This window comes from Meles meles, chromosome X (assembly GCF_922984935.1).
Source record: "Meles meles chromosome X, mMelMel3.1 paternal haplotype, whole genome shotgun sequence".
NCBI classification, from domain to species: Eukaryota; Metazoa; Chordata; class Mammalia; order Carnivora; family Mustelidae; genus Meles; species Meles meles.
Genome location: NC_060087.1, coordinates 113,853,500 through 113,872,221, shown reverse-complemented (window position 1 = coordinate 113,872,221; position 18,722 = coordinate 113,853,500). Strand labels below are relative to the sequence as shown.

General features: G+C 47.2%; 1 protein-coding gene across 2 annotated transcripts in view; it reads left to right on the top strand.

The window, feature by feature from the left end:
- The window catches only part of HS6ST2 (heparan sulfate 6-O-sulfotransferase 2), a 281,651-nt gene extending 263,154 nt beyond the window's left edge, over nt 1-18,497 (top strand). For both annotated transcript variants that reach the window (XM_045996489.1, XM_045996488.1), the window contains one exon: nt 15,353-18,497. In XM_045996489.1, the coding sequence (XP_045852445.1) occupies nt 15,353-16,220 (868 nt within the window). In that variant the 3' untranslated portion in view covers nt 16,221-18,497. The remainder of the gene's footprint in view (nt 1-15,352) is intronic.
- The last annotated feature ends 225 nt before the right edge of the window (nt 18,498-18,722 follow it).

Genomic DNA, 18,722 nt, shown 5'->3' with positions numbered 1-18,722 from the left:
TGTGGAGTCCGCGTGGGGCAGGACATTGCCAGGATGGAGGACATGACTAGACCAGTAACTGAGCCACAAATCATGGCTTATTCACCTGAAACTCAGTCTGCTAATTTTCTCGGCAAAGCCTTGTGCTTTTACCCTTTCTATTTTTGCTTCACATTGACTTTTAAACCAGAGACTCCTGACAGGTCCTCAGCCCCAGCAAAATTATAAGGCAGCCAAATTTGCCTTTGGTGTCCTCCGTTTTTGTTCTCAGCCTCCTTATCCTTCCTCAGAACCCAGCGTGCCTGTCTCTGCATACGCTCTGCCACTTCCCCAAGGCAGAGGCTGATTATTAAAGCTTCCCCCATCTAAAGGACTGCTAAGTCCCCCCTGCTCCCACCACACACAAAGAGGGCAGATCCTTAAGCCAAAGGAGGAAACTTGACTTGGTGGTTTCCTGGCCAACTGTGAGAGGGAGGAGCTTGTGCTCCGCAGCACCCCTGAAAACCTTGCCACCCCACACGGCTGGTCCCGGTTGCATCCCCCACAGGGCGTTGCAGGGAGCCTTGCGCTGCTGCCTGTGACTTTTTGCTTTCATTCTCGAATGAATGAGCAAAGTGGTGTGGGGTAGCAAAACGAGTCTGGATGTCTAGACACGAGTTTCAGACATAGGTAACTCGATCACCTACTAGCTGTGGGACCTTTCCCCCTCTGGGCAGTAGTAGCTGCATCTATGAAATGGACTGGCACATTCGTTGGCAAGCTCTTACAAGAGATGGAGAAAATGGGCTTTGTTAAAAGAATCTTTGCCATGGAGAACTTTTTAGAGGAAGACAGAGGGTGTTATGCCTCCAAAAAGACTTTGAATATTAGCTCTTTAATCCTTGAGAACGAACTGAGAAATACTTGTCACCCACAGGGTGCTCTTTCACTGAAATGCAGCCACACTGGCCTCTCGGAAAGATACCCACCCATATTTCACCTGTCAACGTATTCTTCCCACCATGCACAAGGTGAAGGTTGATGTGTTCTCCCATGCCCGTTCCTGGTAACACCATGACTTGTGAAATGCAGAATGGAAGGAGGTATGTTAGGGGAACAACAGGACTTCAAAAACAGCTTCAGGAAGATCAGATCTTGTTTTAACTTAGTGTGTACCTGACTGATTTATGATTCTGAAAAGAAAAAGGAGTTTGATCAAAACTGTCACCCTATGGCCTCATTTTCAATTCCTGTGTTTTCTTTGAGCAGAAAGGATCAGGCATCCTGGTTGGGACTTTCCCTGGCCCCCAGTGGCCAGTCGAGTGGCTTCACATGGGCCACAGTCTCTCCCAGGCAGGGAAGGCCAACCCTGAGGCCCGTAGGACAGGGCAAAAAGGAGCATCCCGGCCAATTCCAAAGCTTCATGGTAGACCTTCCATCTGCTGACCTCCCAGTCTGTAGTCCCATAAGGAGCTGGGCCCAGTGCCGAGAGAGACAAGAGGCAATTGCCAGGCAGTACTGACCTTCAGGGAATGTACAGCCTGGTTAGGAAGACAAAACAAGAGAAATGGACTGTTCCGATATCCCTTAGGGGCCCAACAGGCAGCAGAGAATCATGAGGAAAAGATAGAATCAGGAGTTCAGAGACCCGGGTTCTAGTCATAGACCCGGATTCTAGTCATAGACCCACTGTCAACCAAGTGCGTATCCTTGAGCAAGTCGCTTCCTGTGTTTAAAGTTCAGGTTCTTCCTCTGTAAAATGGCAGTTCTATTTTTTTTTTAATCCTGTATACTTAGAGGGATTGTGTGAGGAACTTAAATTATAAGGACTGTGAGCCATTCGTCATGTCCCATGAAACTTCCGGTTGTTATTAGCCCTCCCCCATCCCTCCCTCCTTCTCCCAGTGATACCAGTGCTTTTCTTCAGATGACCTTTCTGAAAAGTCACTGTGGGAAGGGGAATGTCATTTGGAATAATCCTCTATGGCCTTAAATCCAACTTAACCGTGGGTCGCTATCTCAGAGAATTGACCTCATTTCCAGGGAGAAAAACCAAGCCAGGGGGAAAGCAGTGGAGGTGACCCATGTAGCACGTTAGTGAGTCTAACTCCCCAGTGACATGTCTTCAGAGTGAATGACTGATGGAAGAGGCGGAGGGTAGGGCCACCCCTAAGGGTTTGCCTTAATTTGGAAAATCCAAGTCGGATATCTCCCTTGACTTTTAGTCCTTCTCTATGGCTTTTGGATCTTGCAGGGGGACATCAGTGAGCATCACCCCAAGGGGCTACCTTTTTCTGAAGCTGATTCTTGTTTATCAGTCACCTTGAGCATGATACTTTGAAACCTGGGGAAGGAGTCAGAGACTTGGTTTTGGATCACAGCTCTGCCACAGACTGGCCAGGGTACCCCAGACAAGCCCGTACTTATCTCTGGGTTTGGGTGTTCTTGTTGGTAAAGCCATTGGACTACTCTGTGCCAGAGATGGGTCTATTGCCTTCGTCTGTGCGTGGCCCCTATCAGTTCCCTTTACAGGGTCCTTGCCTTCCAGCAGGTGGGCTGGTTTACACACGTAGGACATGGCTCCCTACTCTGTGACCTGCTCCCCACTGTGACTCAAAGATGGTTCTGTTCCTTCTCAGAGATATCCGGGCCCCATTTTACCCAAGATGGTGCTTGTGAAGCGCCATTTTTAAAAAACAGCTTCTGCTCTGTCAAAGATGGTGAGATATTTCCGCTTTCACCAGCCAAACTGGAACAGTGACATAGATTTGACAACATACATACTTATCTGGTTTTGTGCACCATGTTTTTCCACTCTGTCGCATGTGGACAGGCATAAAAATAACCGCCACACCAGCAATTCCAAATTCCCCTTTTGCCCAAAAGGGAAAATGCGGCTCTCCAAAGTCTCTTATTGACACCATGAAAAACAGACCCAGTGACATCCAGCACTTAGAGAACTCTTGGTAAACTCTTAGCACCAGCTTAACCTTCAAAAGAATTCCTTCTGCTCAGGCAGGATCTTTGTGGCTTCGCTGCCCTTTCCCGTACTCACTTCAGTGTGACACCAGATTCTTCAGCAGATGAAGGGGTTGGTGGGGAGGATTGGTGAGTTATTTTTCTATTCCCAGTGTGATCACGATAAAGAAACAAGGCTCTGCCTGGTACCATCTAGAATGCTTATTTCCACACACATACAGGCCATGGTATCCAGTAATCGTGCCTTTTGCAGCCCTAATACCTGCAGCAAAACCTTTCCCGGGGGAAGGAGGCATGACCCTGCCAGCCGGTGAAATTCTGAATGGCTCCAATTCTTTCCAGTTGAAATGGTTAACGAGATCTGCTTTCCCCCCACCAAAAGCCAGGGTTTACACTTCATCTCTCTCAGCGCCTTAAAACAATATTAGAGCTCATTAAAATCAACCCGGGGCTTGAGAAGGGCAGCTTTCATTTGGGGGGAAACTTTCCCTCCACGCTGTTCTGGAAAATCGCACAACACTGAGAGCAGGCATTTATCTTGACTCATTTCCTCTAATGATTTCTCCAAAGCAGGCTTGAGGTGCCTGCCTCCCAGACAACCCGTGTACAGCAGGCCCAGGTGAGTGAGGACAGCCGGTTACCTTCTGCTCAAAATTCCCTTCAGTGATATTTATTGACTGTCTACCACGTGAAAAAGCCCTGTTACTTGATTCCTTGTCTTCGTGGAGGTCCCTAAAGAAATGATTCCATGTGTCTCCGGATTTCTCACAATATGGGGCGGGCAAGGGAGCTGGCTATCTGGTTTCCTCGTCTGCACAATGGGAATTTGGGGCCAGAACAGTCACCAGCTGGACCCCCGGCCCCAGCCGCTACGTCTCATGTGGCCATTTCCATCCCCAGGGCTCAGTAGCAGCCCTACAGAACCCACAAGATCCGCACCTCCCTTCACGTCCTGGCATATTTGGCTACCTCTTGGTTTATAAATTACGTTTTGGGGTTTTTTTTGGAAGAATTTTTATTTATTTATTTATTTGACAAAATAAGGAGAGAGAGCGCCAGCCCACAACCAGGGGGAGTAGGAGAGGGAGAAATGGGCTCCCCACCAAGCAGGGAGCCTGACACGGGCTTGATCCCAGGACCCTGGGACCATGACCTGGGCCGAGGGCAGATGCTTAACTGACTGAGCCACCCAGGTGCCCCCCTGCTACCTTCTGGGTTGAACTTCCTGCTCTGGCCAGGCCCGTGGTGCCCTTGGCTGATGGCTCAGGGGGCTGAGCTCAGTGCCTGGGGCCCATGGGAGCCCGTACAGCCCAGTGAGAGCCCACACAGCCCAGTGAGAGCCCACAAGCGGAAGACTCAGACAGCAAACAGGGCATTGACCAGGGCAGCGGGCAAGAGTCTGGGCTCAGGAATCACACAAACCCGACAGACGGTCACTAACTCGCTGAGTGATTTTAGGAAGGTTCAATTAGCACCTTTTAGCTGAATACCCTTAACTGTATGACAGCAACAACAATAATCATATTAATTAAGATCTGCAGAATGTTATGTTCTGCACGGTTCTGACAACTTTATATATGTACGTGTGTGTGTGTGTGTGTGTGTGTAATTTTTATCTTCATTGAGACCCTATGGTTTCCCCCCCAGATCATACATGAGAAAAATTGAAGCACAGAGAAGTTAAGTCTTTTGCCCAGGTCCACACAGCTAGTAACTACCACAGCTGGAGTTTGAACCCAGGCAGTTTGGCTGCGTAGTTAGAGTAGCACTGTCCCATGGAAATACAATGCAAGGCCCATTTGTCATTTTAAATCTCCTAGTAGCCCCATTGAAAGTGAAAAGATACAGTGAAATTAAATTTAATAATATATTGAACCCCATGTATCAAAAATGGTATTATCTCAACCATGTAAGCTTTATAAATCCTAATTGGTTAACAGGATAGTCTCTCTTCCCCCTCAGTCTTGGAAACCTTAGTCTGCCTGAAAACGTTAAAGGCACGACATCTTTTAGATTAGCCAAATTTCCAGAGGCTCAAGAGCCATGTGGGGCTGGTAGCTATCTTGGATGGTCCAGCTTGAGAATGGACCCTCCTCATCATTACATACCCTGGGCCTAAAATGAAGGAAGGCACTGGCACCTACGTGGTAGGGTTTTGTGAGAAATGAGCCAGCACAGTGCCCGGCATGTGTCCGTACCCACTGATTCAGAACATTGCCGAGTATCCCCCTGCTGTGCTGTTTGCTGAAGTCAGAATGCCGGCAACCCTCCACACCACACACCTGCTTGAATCCTTTCTGACCCCTTAGGGCTTGGTCAGCTTTCTCCTCCTCCTCCACGAAGCCTTCCTTGATGACTCTAGCACACAATACACTCTCCTCTCTCTGACTCATTGTGCACTTGGACTCTATATGACACAAGTAGCCCTTTGCTATGTTCTGCCTTTACCCCAGCCCCTACTGAACTGTGCTTCTGTCTCCCCAACTAAAGTTTAAGCCCTTTGAGAGCAGAGGCCCGTATAGATATGAGCTCCTCACAACTCTGTCCACAGCTTTAAGTATGGCAACTCCTAGATCACCCAGGGATGGTTCACTGACTGTAGATTGAGTAGATACGTGTCTTGCAGTGCAAGGCCAAGCTTCTCGCCTCCAGGGCTAAAAGGACACCATGTCCCTAACTTTGTGCTGAATGTCATGAAGGTAGCATTTTTATGACTTCCTGATTGAAACCTTGAGCAGTGTTTTGTAATGGATGTGCTTTCCAGTAAAAGGCAGGGCAGGAACAAGAGTTCCAGGGCAAGGGATTCAAAGGATGCTCACCTGGAGACCAAGACAGTAAGCATGTTTATCTCGATGGCACATCTAGACATTTCCCTGGCCTCCTCCTGTCCTCTACAGGCTAAGGCTCACCACTGCTCACCTCTGTCCACCCTGCTGAAGGATAGAAGAGACCCAGTCCCTCTCGCTGGCCACCCCAGGCAGCAACCTCAGGAGATGAACGTAGACAGAAGGATGCCCCATAGGAACACTCTGGAAGCTGAGAAGTACCAGGCAGGGAGGGAAGGCCCGATGGTAGAGTTTGTATAGCCCGTGGCAGAACGGGCCTTCCCATGACATGGGCAGACCATATCCCTTCATGGGACCCCACTCCCTCATCTACACACTGAAGGGGTTTTTCTCTGAAACTTCTTTACACCTCAAAAACACACTGAGAATTAATGAGCCAAGACTCACAGAATAATTTCAGAGTGCAAAAAAATGTCAGGGGACGGTGCAAGCGGCAGAAATCTTCATGCCACCAAGCATTTGAGTGGACCCTGGGTGAAGGCTAGTGACTACGGGTCATAAAGCCTGGAATTTCACATCTTGTTTAAAGAACTCCGTTTTCTCACTGTTTGCAGAGTCCTTAGATTTATGTACTTGGGAGACCACTGGGCTTCAGGAAGGAGGATCATTAGATTTCTTTAAAAAAAAGAAAAGAAGTAAATACCACCAGGGCTGATTATGTGAAGAATTTCATGTTGGGTTTGAATTTACAGGCGATAGAAACTTTCTTTTCTTCCTTTTCGACAAAGGAGGAAACATCATTTTGCTGTATTGTAAAAGAAGTGGAGAATAGCTTAGAAAAACATCCTTATGCTTAACAAAAGTCCATCAGTCTAGTGTACCCTCGGAACACACACACACACACATACAGCTGCAGGCCCAGCCCTAGCTTGGGGCCACCCAGGAAAGAAGGTCCTACTCAGCCAGCCAGACCAGCTCCCCTCACCAGGCTGACCTTTCTGGAAGGTGGGAGAACTGGGGGCAGAGAGAGATCCATAGAGCAGAAACAAAGAGATTTTTTCTTTTTAATAAACACAAGGAAGACACGTGAAGCAACTTCAGTTAGCCAAAGGAAAAAGCTCACTTAATTAAGGTGTTAATGAAGGTATTACTTTATATACATAGAACTGCTCCTTTGGGGGAGGTGTGAAGAATAATAACAGGAAGGTCTGTGCACGGTGGCGGGTGAGATCTTCAGTCTCTTCCGAGTTGCTTTTCCTGGAATGCGTCCATCCTGTTGTGGACCCTCATCAGTCCAAACAAAGACGCAGTCCCAGTCCTGGTGGCCTTATCCATCAGCGGGCTCCCGAGGGTTGGCCTTGCCCCCTACCTCTCATGGGTTGCCCAGAAGAGCCCAGCCTTGTCACAAGCCCATAGCGTCAACTTGAAGGGCAAAGGGAGACGTTCGGCGTCCAGACCACTTGGGTCTGCGTAAGGCTGGGAGGACAATCAGATAAAATCCTGGGTACCACTGCTTTAACAACTCACTTTGCACAAACGCAACGGCTCCCTCTGCTCGCTGAGACTCAAGGGGATCTTGAGAAACGTACCAGCCACAATACATGTCAGCGAGCGTTCCCCCCACTTCCAAGTCGTCCCCTCTTGAAATCTCACATTTCCTTATGAGGCTGTGGCCACTGCGGATCACCACGTTGATGCAGCCCCTCGGTGGGGACTGTTGGCAAGCATTGGAGTCACCTGAGAAAAGCAGTTAAATGGCAACTCCAGGGCTTGAGGGATCCAACCCCATTGGAGGCTTATTTGCCTTTGATGCAGTTAACTCTTCTTTTATGTAGTCGGTGCTCACGTATTCATGTTGTTTGATCTGAGCACCATCCTCCCTGTTTTGATGGAGCCGCTTACATGCGGTGGTAGGATCTGTGCTCCTGGTTTAGGCATCATTAACCGGGGAAGGCGACCAGACCTTTGGCACGAGTGACTCACTGTCCCATATTACCCTGCTTTCGGAGTTCACTTAGGACCCCCAACCGTGGTTCGTATTTTTCGGCCACTCATCATTCCTCAAGAACAAGATGTATGAAGGCTGAACTTAAAAAAAAAAAAAAAGTACAAAATAAAGCTACAGGTATAATAAAATGTTCAGTCATTGATTTGGGCTAAGAATTTGTTTCCTTTCTTAAATTAACTTTTTATTGATCACTCCTGTGACCTTCACTCGTAGGGTTTTGTTGGCTTTCTTCCATAAAAGAGATGGCTTTGATATTTATTTTTCCTTTGAGTAGTGCAGGAAAAACCTTATTCGGGAACCAGGGGCCTAAAAGGGAAAGAGATGTTTACAGCACGTTCCTCCTACTTTTGCTCAGGCCAAGTGTCCTGGGCTTTTCCTGGACAGAAATGGGCGTCCTTAGGCTTGTCTGCGGCGTGCAGCAGGGAGCTCGGGTTTGCTCTGGGACAGCGGTTCTCAAGACTGTCACAGAATTTCCTGAAGAGCTTCCTAAGATACAGATGGCCGGGTTCCAGCCCCTGGGTTTCTGTTCAGTGAGTGGACCTCAGAACGTGCATTTCCAACAAGTTCCTAAGTGGCACTGATGTTGCTGGTTCTGGAACATTCTGGATGTTAGTTTGGTCCCAGAAGTGGAAGTCCTGGGTTTTGGCCCCAGTATGAGGATGGGAAGAGCACAGGTTCTAGAAAGAAATGGGTTCAGTCCCCGCACCCCTACTTAACTCACCAAGTGACACTGGGCCAAATCATCTCTCTCTGTGTTTCTTCATCCTCCTGATGAGAACAATAATAATATCAGCTCCAAGATCCAGGTGGGAGTTCAAGTGTAAGCACCAGGCCCCAGTGCCCCCAGCCCCGGGCTGTGCCCTCTCTCTCAGCAGGAAACATCTCCTCTTCCTGAGGGTTCTTTCAGGCCTGCTTTATTATGCAAACAGACACAAAGCAGGGTCTGCTAAAATATCCCTCTTCAGCCCAGGATTGTGCCCTGCAGTTAGATCCATTTCCAAGGGCCATTAGGGATGTGTGTCTTATGAGCAAGTCCGTGTTTCTCTCAGGGCCTTGATTTTCCCACCTCCAAAGAGACACGTCTGACCAAGGTGCTGTGCCGTCTCAAAGGCTTCTTCTTACTCCCATGAGCCTAGGAAGCTGTGACTTAGAACTCAGGTCCTTATTGCAGGATAAACTGTTAAAAATGAAAATATGGTACTCGTGTCTATCCATGTACTTACGTCTAATATCCTTACATTTTTCAGCGTTCTTTCTTGTGGGGCTACTGCACAGAAAGTCAGGGGTAACTGCTCCGTATCACTAGATCTCCTTAAAATGTTCCATCACAGGGGTAAAGTGGTGTATCTGTTATTTAACACTGACATCTAGTGGCTTTTCCTTATCAAAGAAAAAGATGCCTTAACTATTAACTTATCCTAAGCTCTGCGGCTCCTGCTTCAGATGTTCATTCAATAGTCCTTTATTAAACACTAATTTTCTGTCAAACATTGTGCCAGGCCCAGAGGAGCTTATACTGATCAATGATACGCGGTCCCTGCCCTCCCAGAGCTCAGAGTCCAATGTGGGACGCAGACTGATCGCTAGACAGTCACAGCACGTAGCAGTAAATGCTACAGTTCCAGCATGGCTGGAACAGAGGAATACCAGGGCTGTTCACTCTGCCTAGGAAGGTCAAGGAAGGTTTCATGGAGGAAGCAATCTTAGAGCGGAGTTTTGAAGCTCTCTAAGCAACCTACAAAATACACAAGCCATTCAAAAGAGTGGGCATTCCGCATCCAAAGGAAAGGGGCCTGTAGGATCACTGCCTGGGACGGATCCGGAAAACAAAGTTACTTCTCTATACCTGGAGCATACAGAATAGAGCAGGGTTTCTCGACTATTGACATTTTGACTTGGATAATTCTTTGTCTGCACGGTAGGCTGTGTCGCAGCTCTTCTAGACCCCATCCACTAGAAGCAGGTTGCACTCCCCCTCGCCCCCACCCCAGGACAAGTAGAATGTCTTCAGAGATTGTTACATGAGCTCAGGCCAGGGGAGCAGAGGGAGAGATATAAAATCCCTTGTGATTGAGGAAGGCTTGTGTAGAAGGAGCTTGAAAGAGATGAGGCTGGAGGGAAAGAAAGGTGGTGGTTACCAGGTCCCACGAGGCTATGTCTAGCGTGTGAAGGAGCTTGGACTTCATGTCCTAGTTGATAAGGGTTAAGAGGTCTTAACTAAGGAATGACAGGTCAGATGTGTGTCATATGGGCCTGGGGTGAGCTAGGCATGAGACCAGAGGCTGGGAGGCGGGCCAGGACCCTACAGCAGTGACCCAGTAGAGAAATGATAAGGGCCTGGCCCCAGGCAGCGATAGGAAGGATGGACCTGATGCTCCTAGGATCTAGAATCAACAAAGGTCTTGGGGAAAGTTCACACAGTGGTGGTGAGCAAGATGGAGGAGGTGGCCCCCAGGTTTCAAGCTTGGACAACTCTTTGTTGGTTGCTATTGTTGTTTCTATATACTTAGCAATGACAGGAAAAAGTTGGCCTGGACTCTAACTTTTATATTGTTCTGCTGTAAGGGACCAGGGGCATACAGGCACACTGGACGATGGTCATTAAATTCACCTAGGTGACTGGTGGGGAGTCGTGACTCCAGTTTAAAGATGTGACACCTGTTCATCTTAATTAAGTGACACGTTTTGTCGTAAGGTATATCTGTCCCATTATCACTAACCGAAACAGGCTGGTGATGATTTTCCTGGGGCTGAGCTATTTTAAATAGCTCACTCGTTTACAATTAGATCCGTCCGTTCAGCAGCACCCTTCGGAGTAATATCCACTTGAAGGGAGATTTCTGGCAGTTCTCACCTGCATCTTGTTCTGTTTTGATCAGTGCCTGGATAGAGGCATTGCCAAAAGGAATAAGGAGATGTGGCGAGGATATTAGGGGATATAATCAGAATCCAGATGTGTTTTGACAGGCTCAGACTTACTCTAACAAGGAGAAATTAAACAGGGCCACAAGTAAACTACACCCAGGTCCAGGATAAAGTAGATTGGGTTTCAAAATGGCTTACATGTAAAAGAATGAAAGAGTTTAGTTGACTTGTGCATCAGCGGTGTGGCCTGTCTTCCAAAAAGGCCGATGTGATATACTAGGCCACACTAGGAGAAATGGTGTTGAGGATGCGGGAGGTGACAGACTGTCCCTGCTTGTCACTTGTCAGACTGTGCCTGGAGGACACATTCCAGTAAAGTGGAATATATTCAAGGGAAGCGAGAGGGCAGTGAGGGAACTTGAAGCAGTGTCCCGAATAGTGGAAAATCATACTTAGCATTAAGAAAAAAAAACCTCGGGCTACCTCAGGGTACTTAAAGTCAGTTTTCAAAGCGCCGAAGCCACAGGTGCAGAATTAAAATTCGACCCGCAAGTGCGCTGTCGTGGTTTGAAATCACTGCTTTTTGCTGTTAATGCCACATCTTTATCTTAAGGCCAGATCCCGCCCTGAGTGCTCTATCTGTCCATTCAACTCTCACTTGGATGTCCCAGGGCACCTGAGGCCTTCTGCCAAAAACTAGAACCATCCCTAACCCTCCTTCCTCTCCCCTGCGTTCGTTTTGACACCAAGTTCAGTTAACACTACCCCCTAAAAATGTCTCTAGTCTGCCCTCCTTCTTTTGCCTTGTTTTCTGCAGTAAACTAGGCGAATTTCTCTAATTCCATCTCCACACCCCATACCCCATGAGCTTGCTAAAACACTGATTTCATCAGGTCACTCCCCTGCTTAAACTCCCTTGGGGGCCTCTCTCTCAGCTACAGACGTCTAAATCCTTTCTTGGGGGGTGGGGGGGTCCGAGGCCTTCCACACCCAGGGCGGTGGCTACCCCTCCAGCTGCAACCCCTGCCACTACCCTTCATTCCCAGTAAGAGGTTTTTGTTTTTGTTTTCTTTTTTAAAGGATTTTATTTACTTATATTTATTTACTTATGTATTTATCAGAAAGCAAGAGAGAGCACGAGCAAGGGGACTGGCATGGAAAAAGACAGGGAAGCAGGTGCCCTACTGAGCAGAGAGCCCAATGCTGGACTCAATCCCAGGACCCTGAGATCACTTCCCGAGCCGAACAAAGGCAGATGCTTAACCACAGCAGCCCGCTAGGCACCCCCGCCCCCAAGTAAGAGGTATTCAGTGCACTTTTTGCACACACAGTAGGCTAGTCTGTGTCCTGTGACTTTGCTCATGCTCGCTTTTCTGCCTCATACTCCATTCCTCTCTTCTTGCCTCCTCTCGCTCTTACTTGTTTTCAAAATAAAGTGGCAGAAGCTCTTGCCCATATTGTTAGGCTGGTGAGATGCTTTCCTCTCACCTCGTGCTCGCTCCAACCATTAAGAACACATCCTGGGTGGCTCAGTGGTTAAAGCCTCTGCCTTCGGCTCAGGTCATGGTCCCGGGGTCCTGGGATCGAGCCCCACATCGGGCTCTCTGCTCGGCAGGGAGCCTGCTTCCCTTCCTCTCTCTCTGCCTGCCTCTCTGCCTGCTTGTGATCTCTGTCTGTCAAATAAATGAATAAAATCTTTAAAAAAAAAAAAAAAAAAAAGAACACATCCTGTTGGGGGCGCCTGGGTGGCTCAGTGGGTTAAGCCTCTGCCTTTGGCTCAGGTCATGATCTCAGGGTCCTGGGATGGAGCCTCGCATCGGGCTCCCTGCTCAGCGAGGATCTTGCTTCTCCGTCTCCCTCTGCCCCTGCTTGTGTGCTCTCTCTGTGTGTCAAATAAATAAATAACTTTTAAAAAGAACACATTCTATCGAAATGCCATGTCATGGTGCTGTGGGCACCCCTGCCAGGCACACGTGAGGTACTTGCCCTCAACTGGCCACGGGAAGAGCGCCACCCGGGTTTCAGTGCCCCCCCCCCACATCACGTTCCCCTTGGGCTGCGCTGTCCCATCCTCAGGTGGCCTGGCTGGAGGGACTGCGTCTCTGACATTTCCCTAACAACTCTCTCCGCAGCATAATGGGCCTCCTGGATCTTTTGCCCAACAAAATCTCCCAGGTGTTATCCACACCTGCCTTCCCACCTCCCGCACAGTATGGCATGCAGGAACGCCAGACACTCCCAGACACACCGACCTCTAAGCACAGCTGCCTGTTCACCCCCGGAATCGCTGTTTGCAGCAGCAGGGAGTGTTTCCCGCTGAGGCAGCCTGGGAGCCCAGGCCTGGCTTTCCTGGAATACGTGGGCTGTGGCAATCCCTGCATCTGTTATCGTCGGGGTGGGGTGGGGGGAGAGGACAGCTGCTGCCACTAGGCCAGGCAGGGTGTGGGCTTCTCTCATTTCTCCGTGGCCTTGACCACCCCTGCCATGTCGAGACGGAGGCTGCCCACGTTGAACTGCCGTCATCTCTTGTGGGCACAAGGAGACCTTCAGGGGGATGGAATCACACATCCACCATGTGAGAGACTCCGGGCGTGTCTCTGCCTCTCTGGCATGCCTCCTCTCTCTTTCTACGTGAGGCTGGTGCTTCCAAAATATTGGTCATGACGTTTACCCTGGTGATTGGGATCTATCTGTTCCCAAAGACAAGGGAGCGTGTTTGGGAGGGAGAGCCTTGGAGGGGCACAAGGCTGCACTCTAGGATTTACCAGAAGATGTCGCTGTAGTCTTAATCCAGTCCAACGAGGCCGGGCCAGAGGGACTGTCAGCTAAGCATGAAGGTGACTTTATCATGGGGGTTTAAACTACGCAACAGCCCCCATTATAATGCATGCCTGCTAAAGCTGGTTGAAAGGTTAATCCAAATGTGTCACTGGACTTCATAAATTTCTTTTCTTTTTTCCAAATAATCAGACTAATTGCCACTAAGCTATCGCCTCCGGCCTAGCATAAAGGCTTAATAAATATGTATTGAATGAAGGAGTGAATGAATATTACAGCAAGGGGCGGAAGGAGGAAGCTCGTGGGAATAGCAGTCACCTTTGTCGGTAATGGCCATGGGGCCGTTTAGCCGTGGGTGTTTGCAGACTTGAGTTTCCATGGCGCCGGCAAGATGGGGCCGTAGGTAGAGCAGTGGGGTAGGCTCTCTGTCCTCTCCATCCTCACTCCCAGAGGCTCCTCCTGTGCCCCATGTTTGTTTAGTCTGAAAAAAAGTATATACAGTCATTTCTTAAAAGTTTTGTGATATTTGCAAGGCACTTAGGAGATTCTCCAGAGTTCTTGTAGGATGAGGCATGGCCTTCCTGGTCCTCACTCTCTCCCTCCTCTTCCCCAGAAGTTCTAGAAGAATAGCACAGAGTCCCTGTCTTGGGGAACATCGTTTAAGCAGAAATACAAACAAATAGTCACAATTCACTGTCAAAATTTTTCACAAAGGCTGAGTGCAGACGTGTTACGAGACCACCGAGGAAGAGGTGAGGGCCAGCAGCTGGCGGTGGGCTTAAGTTTGCTCAGAGGACAGATTGTAACTTGAAGGATGTTTAGAATTTTCCAGTCACAGAAGGAAGATCGTGCCCAGAAGAAGCACCATGCCCAGAATAGACCCCAGGGGGTCCAAGTTGCTCGAAGGCCGAGACTCGGGAGAAACCTTTCCGCGGAGGACATCAGCCAACAGACCCAGCCCATCTATGATTGAGTTGGTTCCCTTTGGCAGGTGTATGGAACCACCACTCTCTCAGATTGGAATGAATAGATTTCACAAAAGCCGCCAGCCGTTCCCCAGGTTTTCTCTAAGAAATGAAATGCTAATAGTCAGTGTTTATTGTTTTCCTTCTACAATATGCCTTTCTTTGACTTCAGCTTTCATCCCCTGAGTCTCAGTGGGGTGGGGTGGGGGATCATTTCTTAAATAAAAACACAACCCCAGGGTCCTTTCTCCCCTTGAGTACGTCTGATCACATCTTAGGCTTTGACATTTCTGGGCTGGGGTGCGTGCTTGTATGGTTTCAGTGGTGGCTAGTCCTCTATGTGAACAAATGTTTCAGTTTGCAGCTTTAAAGTGAGGATAGCAGGGGCGCCTGGGTGGCTCAGTGGGTTAAGCCGCTGCCTTCGGCTCAGGTCATGATCTCAGGGTCCTGGGATCGAGTCCCGCATCGGGCTCTCTGCTCAGCGGAGAGCCTGCTTCCCTTCCTCTCTCTCTGCCTGCCTCTCTTGTGATTTCTCTCTGTCAAATAAATAAAACCTTAAAAAAAAAAATAAAGTGAGGATAGCCATATGGCAGAGGCTTCACGCTTGCTGACACCCAGGTATCCTTTCAGTACGTAAAGAAAAGGGACATTTTGGAGCTGATAGAGTGAATTTGGCTGGGCTGGGAATATTATCACGCTAGCAAAGGCTGAAACCGAGGTGGTAGCTTGCGTATGTGCCATTGGCAGCTCCCATGTCTATTTCAGCCGGTGACTAACCACACTCATGAGCTACAGTAGTGGCAAACTGGGGGAAAGAGTTAGCTACCTGGATGGGCTCGTGGGACTCAGACAGTGGTCTACAACACACCTCTCAGGACAGAGGCTGCCAGATCACCATCATTCCCCCTTTGCCCTCCTTACTGATCAGAGAACATCGCAGATGCCGTGCACCTTGCTGACTCCACTTTTGTCACCCACGGCACTGAGTGCTGGTCTTTGTGCTTTGCCCATAGGAACTTCCACTACATCACCATCCTCCGAGACCCAGTGTCCCGGTACTTGAGTGAGTGGAGGCACGTCCAGAGAGGGGCAACATGGAAAGCGTCCCTGCATGTCTGTGACGGAAGGCCCCCAACCTCTGAAGAGCTGCCCAGCTGCTACACAGGTGATGACTGGTCTGGCTGTCCCCTCAAAGAGTTCATGGACTGTCCCTATAACCTAGCCAACAACCGCCAGGTGCGCATGCTCTCCGACCTGACCCTGGTCGGCTGCTACAACCTCTCCGTCATGCCTGAGAAGCAAAGAAACAAGGTCCTCCTGGAAAGTGCCAAATCGAATCTGAAGCACATGGCGTTCTTCGGCCTCACGGAGTTTCAGCGGAAGACCCAGTACCTGTTTGAGAAAACCTTCAACATGAACTTTATTTCGCCGTTTACCCAATACAATACCACTAGGGCCTCTAGTGTAGAGATCAATGAGGAAATCCAAAAGCGGATTGAGGGACTGAATTTTCTGGATATGGAATTGTACAGCTATGCGAAAGATCTCTTTTTGCAAAGGTATCAGTTTATGAGGCAGAAGGAACATCAGGAAGCTAGGCAGAAGCGTCAGGAACAACGCAAATTTCTGAAGGGGAGGTTCCTTCAGACCCACTTCCAGAGCCAGGGCCAGAGCCAGAATCCGAGTCAGAATCCGAGTCAGAACCCAAATCTGAATGCCAACCAGAATGTGACTCAGAATCTGATTCAGAATCTGACCCAGAATTCGAGCCAGAAGGAGAACCGTGAAAGCCGAAAGCAGAACCCAGGTCAAGAGCAGAGCAATGGCGGCGCCAGCAATGGCACCAATGACTACATAGGCAGCGTAGAGAAATGGCGTTAAGTGGCTCCCGGAGGCCTTTGTGCGCTTGCCCCAAAGCGCCAGTAGAGATATGGCAAATCTTAAAACATGAGAGTTTCCAAACACATCTTGCTTCCTTAAGTCTGGAGGGTTAAAAAAAAAAAAAAAAAAAAAAAAAGGAAAAAGTTAAGATGTTGCCTTTACAGTTGCCTTTCAATTAAACGTTATACTGTGTTTGGGTAAAACAACTTTCAGAATGTAATTAAATTACATTTAAATTAAATTAAAATTAAATTAAAAATTAATTAAATTTGTGGTTTGTTGAAGTATTTATAAAATCCAAAAGCCAAACCAGACTCACCAGAAATTCCTGTTTCAATATTTTAAGAAATGCTTAAATTAGCTATAGAGACAAAATGAAAACATAAAATGTGACCATTTGACTTCTTGCTATGAAAAAGACTCAAATTATTCATGGTACACTGTTCAAACTTGCTCTTGGAAGCAAACATTTGTTCCCGGGGGTAAGCACGAATATAGACATTTAAAAAAGTAAAATTAACCACAAAACCTTTTATTTTCTTCTGATTTTAACCAGGAATCTATCTAAATGGAATAAGAACTGATGGTAAATCTTACCAAACTATAGAAATGAAGATTTTTCTCTCCCAAACATGGGCAGTTTTATGTAAGAAATATTGGCTTTTCAAGTAGAACAGGATTCGTATCTTGTTATTTAAGAGATGTTTAGAATTTTCAACTTTTTCTACCTTCTACCTTCTACCGTTTAAAGGTTTTAAACAGGGTTGTATCTCATAGTAAACAAAAACACTTTTCTGGGCACTGTAATTTCAACAATTCTGGAATCTTTTTGGCGCTGCTTCTCATTCATTTGAAGGCTTCTCCGAGTTGTGCTCATTCCAAAATAACCCATTTATAGAATCTTTCTTCATCATCTAAATGGTGTGTTGCTGAGTTGCTTGTGATATAGAATCCTGGATTCAAGTCAGGACTTTCTTTCTATAGAATTGTCTTATCAGTGTTTGTATAGTGAGGTCCTTATCAAGACACTCTTGAACAGGATAACGTGTCTAAAATTATTGCTGAAGTTTTTCTTGATCAGATAGAATTGAACTTGAATGTGAATGAGTTGTTATTGACTTTTTGTACCTTCTTATTGTGCCATTGCCTGTTGGGCTGGCAGCTTTTAACCCACTTGTTCTTTTTGTGTTGACAGACCATAGACAATTACAAGATGGGGAAAAAAAAAAACAGTAGAATAAGCATTAAGATAGCCAGTGATTTAGTAACACCAAAAGCTGTATTTCGATACTCTGGGTTAATGCTCCACCTGGTTTTTTTTAAAAGAAAGAACAAAGAGAAAGAGTGTTCTGCGGTGAGGGTGTCTCAGGAGCATATGCATTGAGGAAAGTGATTTCATATTAAGTCTCTGCACAATACTTGTAGGTGATCAGTTATGAATCGAGCAGGACGAGAAGAAGCATGTCACCCACTTGCTAGCAAGCACCGTGATTCTGGGCAGTGTCCATTTTACGGGTTTTGCTCTACTTTGTAGACACCCTCTGGCTGTCGATCCAACAAGACAACTGGAAATAGCATTGATGTTTTCAGGAGCTACACATTTAGGAGTGTGACAATAAAGTCATATCTTGTACAATCCGCTGCTTATTTGCATGATCCAGTCTCGTCCATAATACTTACGGCCACAAGCCAGACGAGAAGCTGAGTATTTGGGTTTAAAAATAAGTTTTCTTGACGCTGAACTTGTATCACTATATCTGAAATTTGTTTTATCTGACAGTGTTGCAGTCCTGGGAAATCTGAGAACTAAAGACCTGAAAGGAATTTTTCTTAAAAACTCAAACACACCTTGAAGTCAACGTGTTTTAGAGTGAAACTATTTTGTGTACATTGTGCTTTTAAAATAAAGATCCTGTAGATCACTGTGGTATTTCAGTTTTGTTTAGTTTTAATTGACAATATTTGCTCTTAAAACAGATAAGTACCTTTAGAAAGCAGGATGGAGCCCAAGCCAGTGGAAAAGCCTGTTACAGAAAAAAAACAAAACAAAAAAACAAAAAAAAAAATCTTTTGTGTTATTGTGGTGTGCATGGCTGGCAGAGATTATGTGCATTTTCTCTGTCTATACTGATTATTGTATATAAGGGATGTTATAAATACATGTTTTGGTCATCATCCTATAAATCCCGTGATTTCAACTGTAAACATCCGTCCAATGGTGTAGCTTTACAAACTATTCACTGATTTTGTGTAATTTAACAATAGATATGAAATAAAGTTTAAATTACGGACTCGGAGTGGTTTCGTGATTTCAAGTGTTGCAGCCCCTAGGTATCATGACACCGCAGAGAGAATTCTCTTCTCCCATGGAGTTTCGTTTTGAACTCCTGGCCACCAGGTGTGGAAGTCAGATGATCCGTTCTAATCCACTGCATTAAAACAGCCTTTGCTTTGGGGGCTTCCTTCCAGGGACCCACACTGTCTCCTCTTTCGGGTAAGACA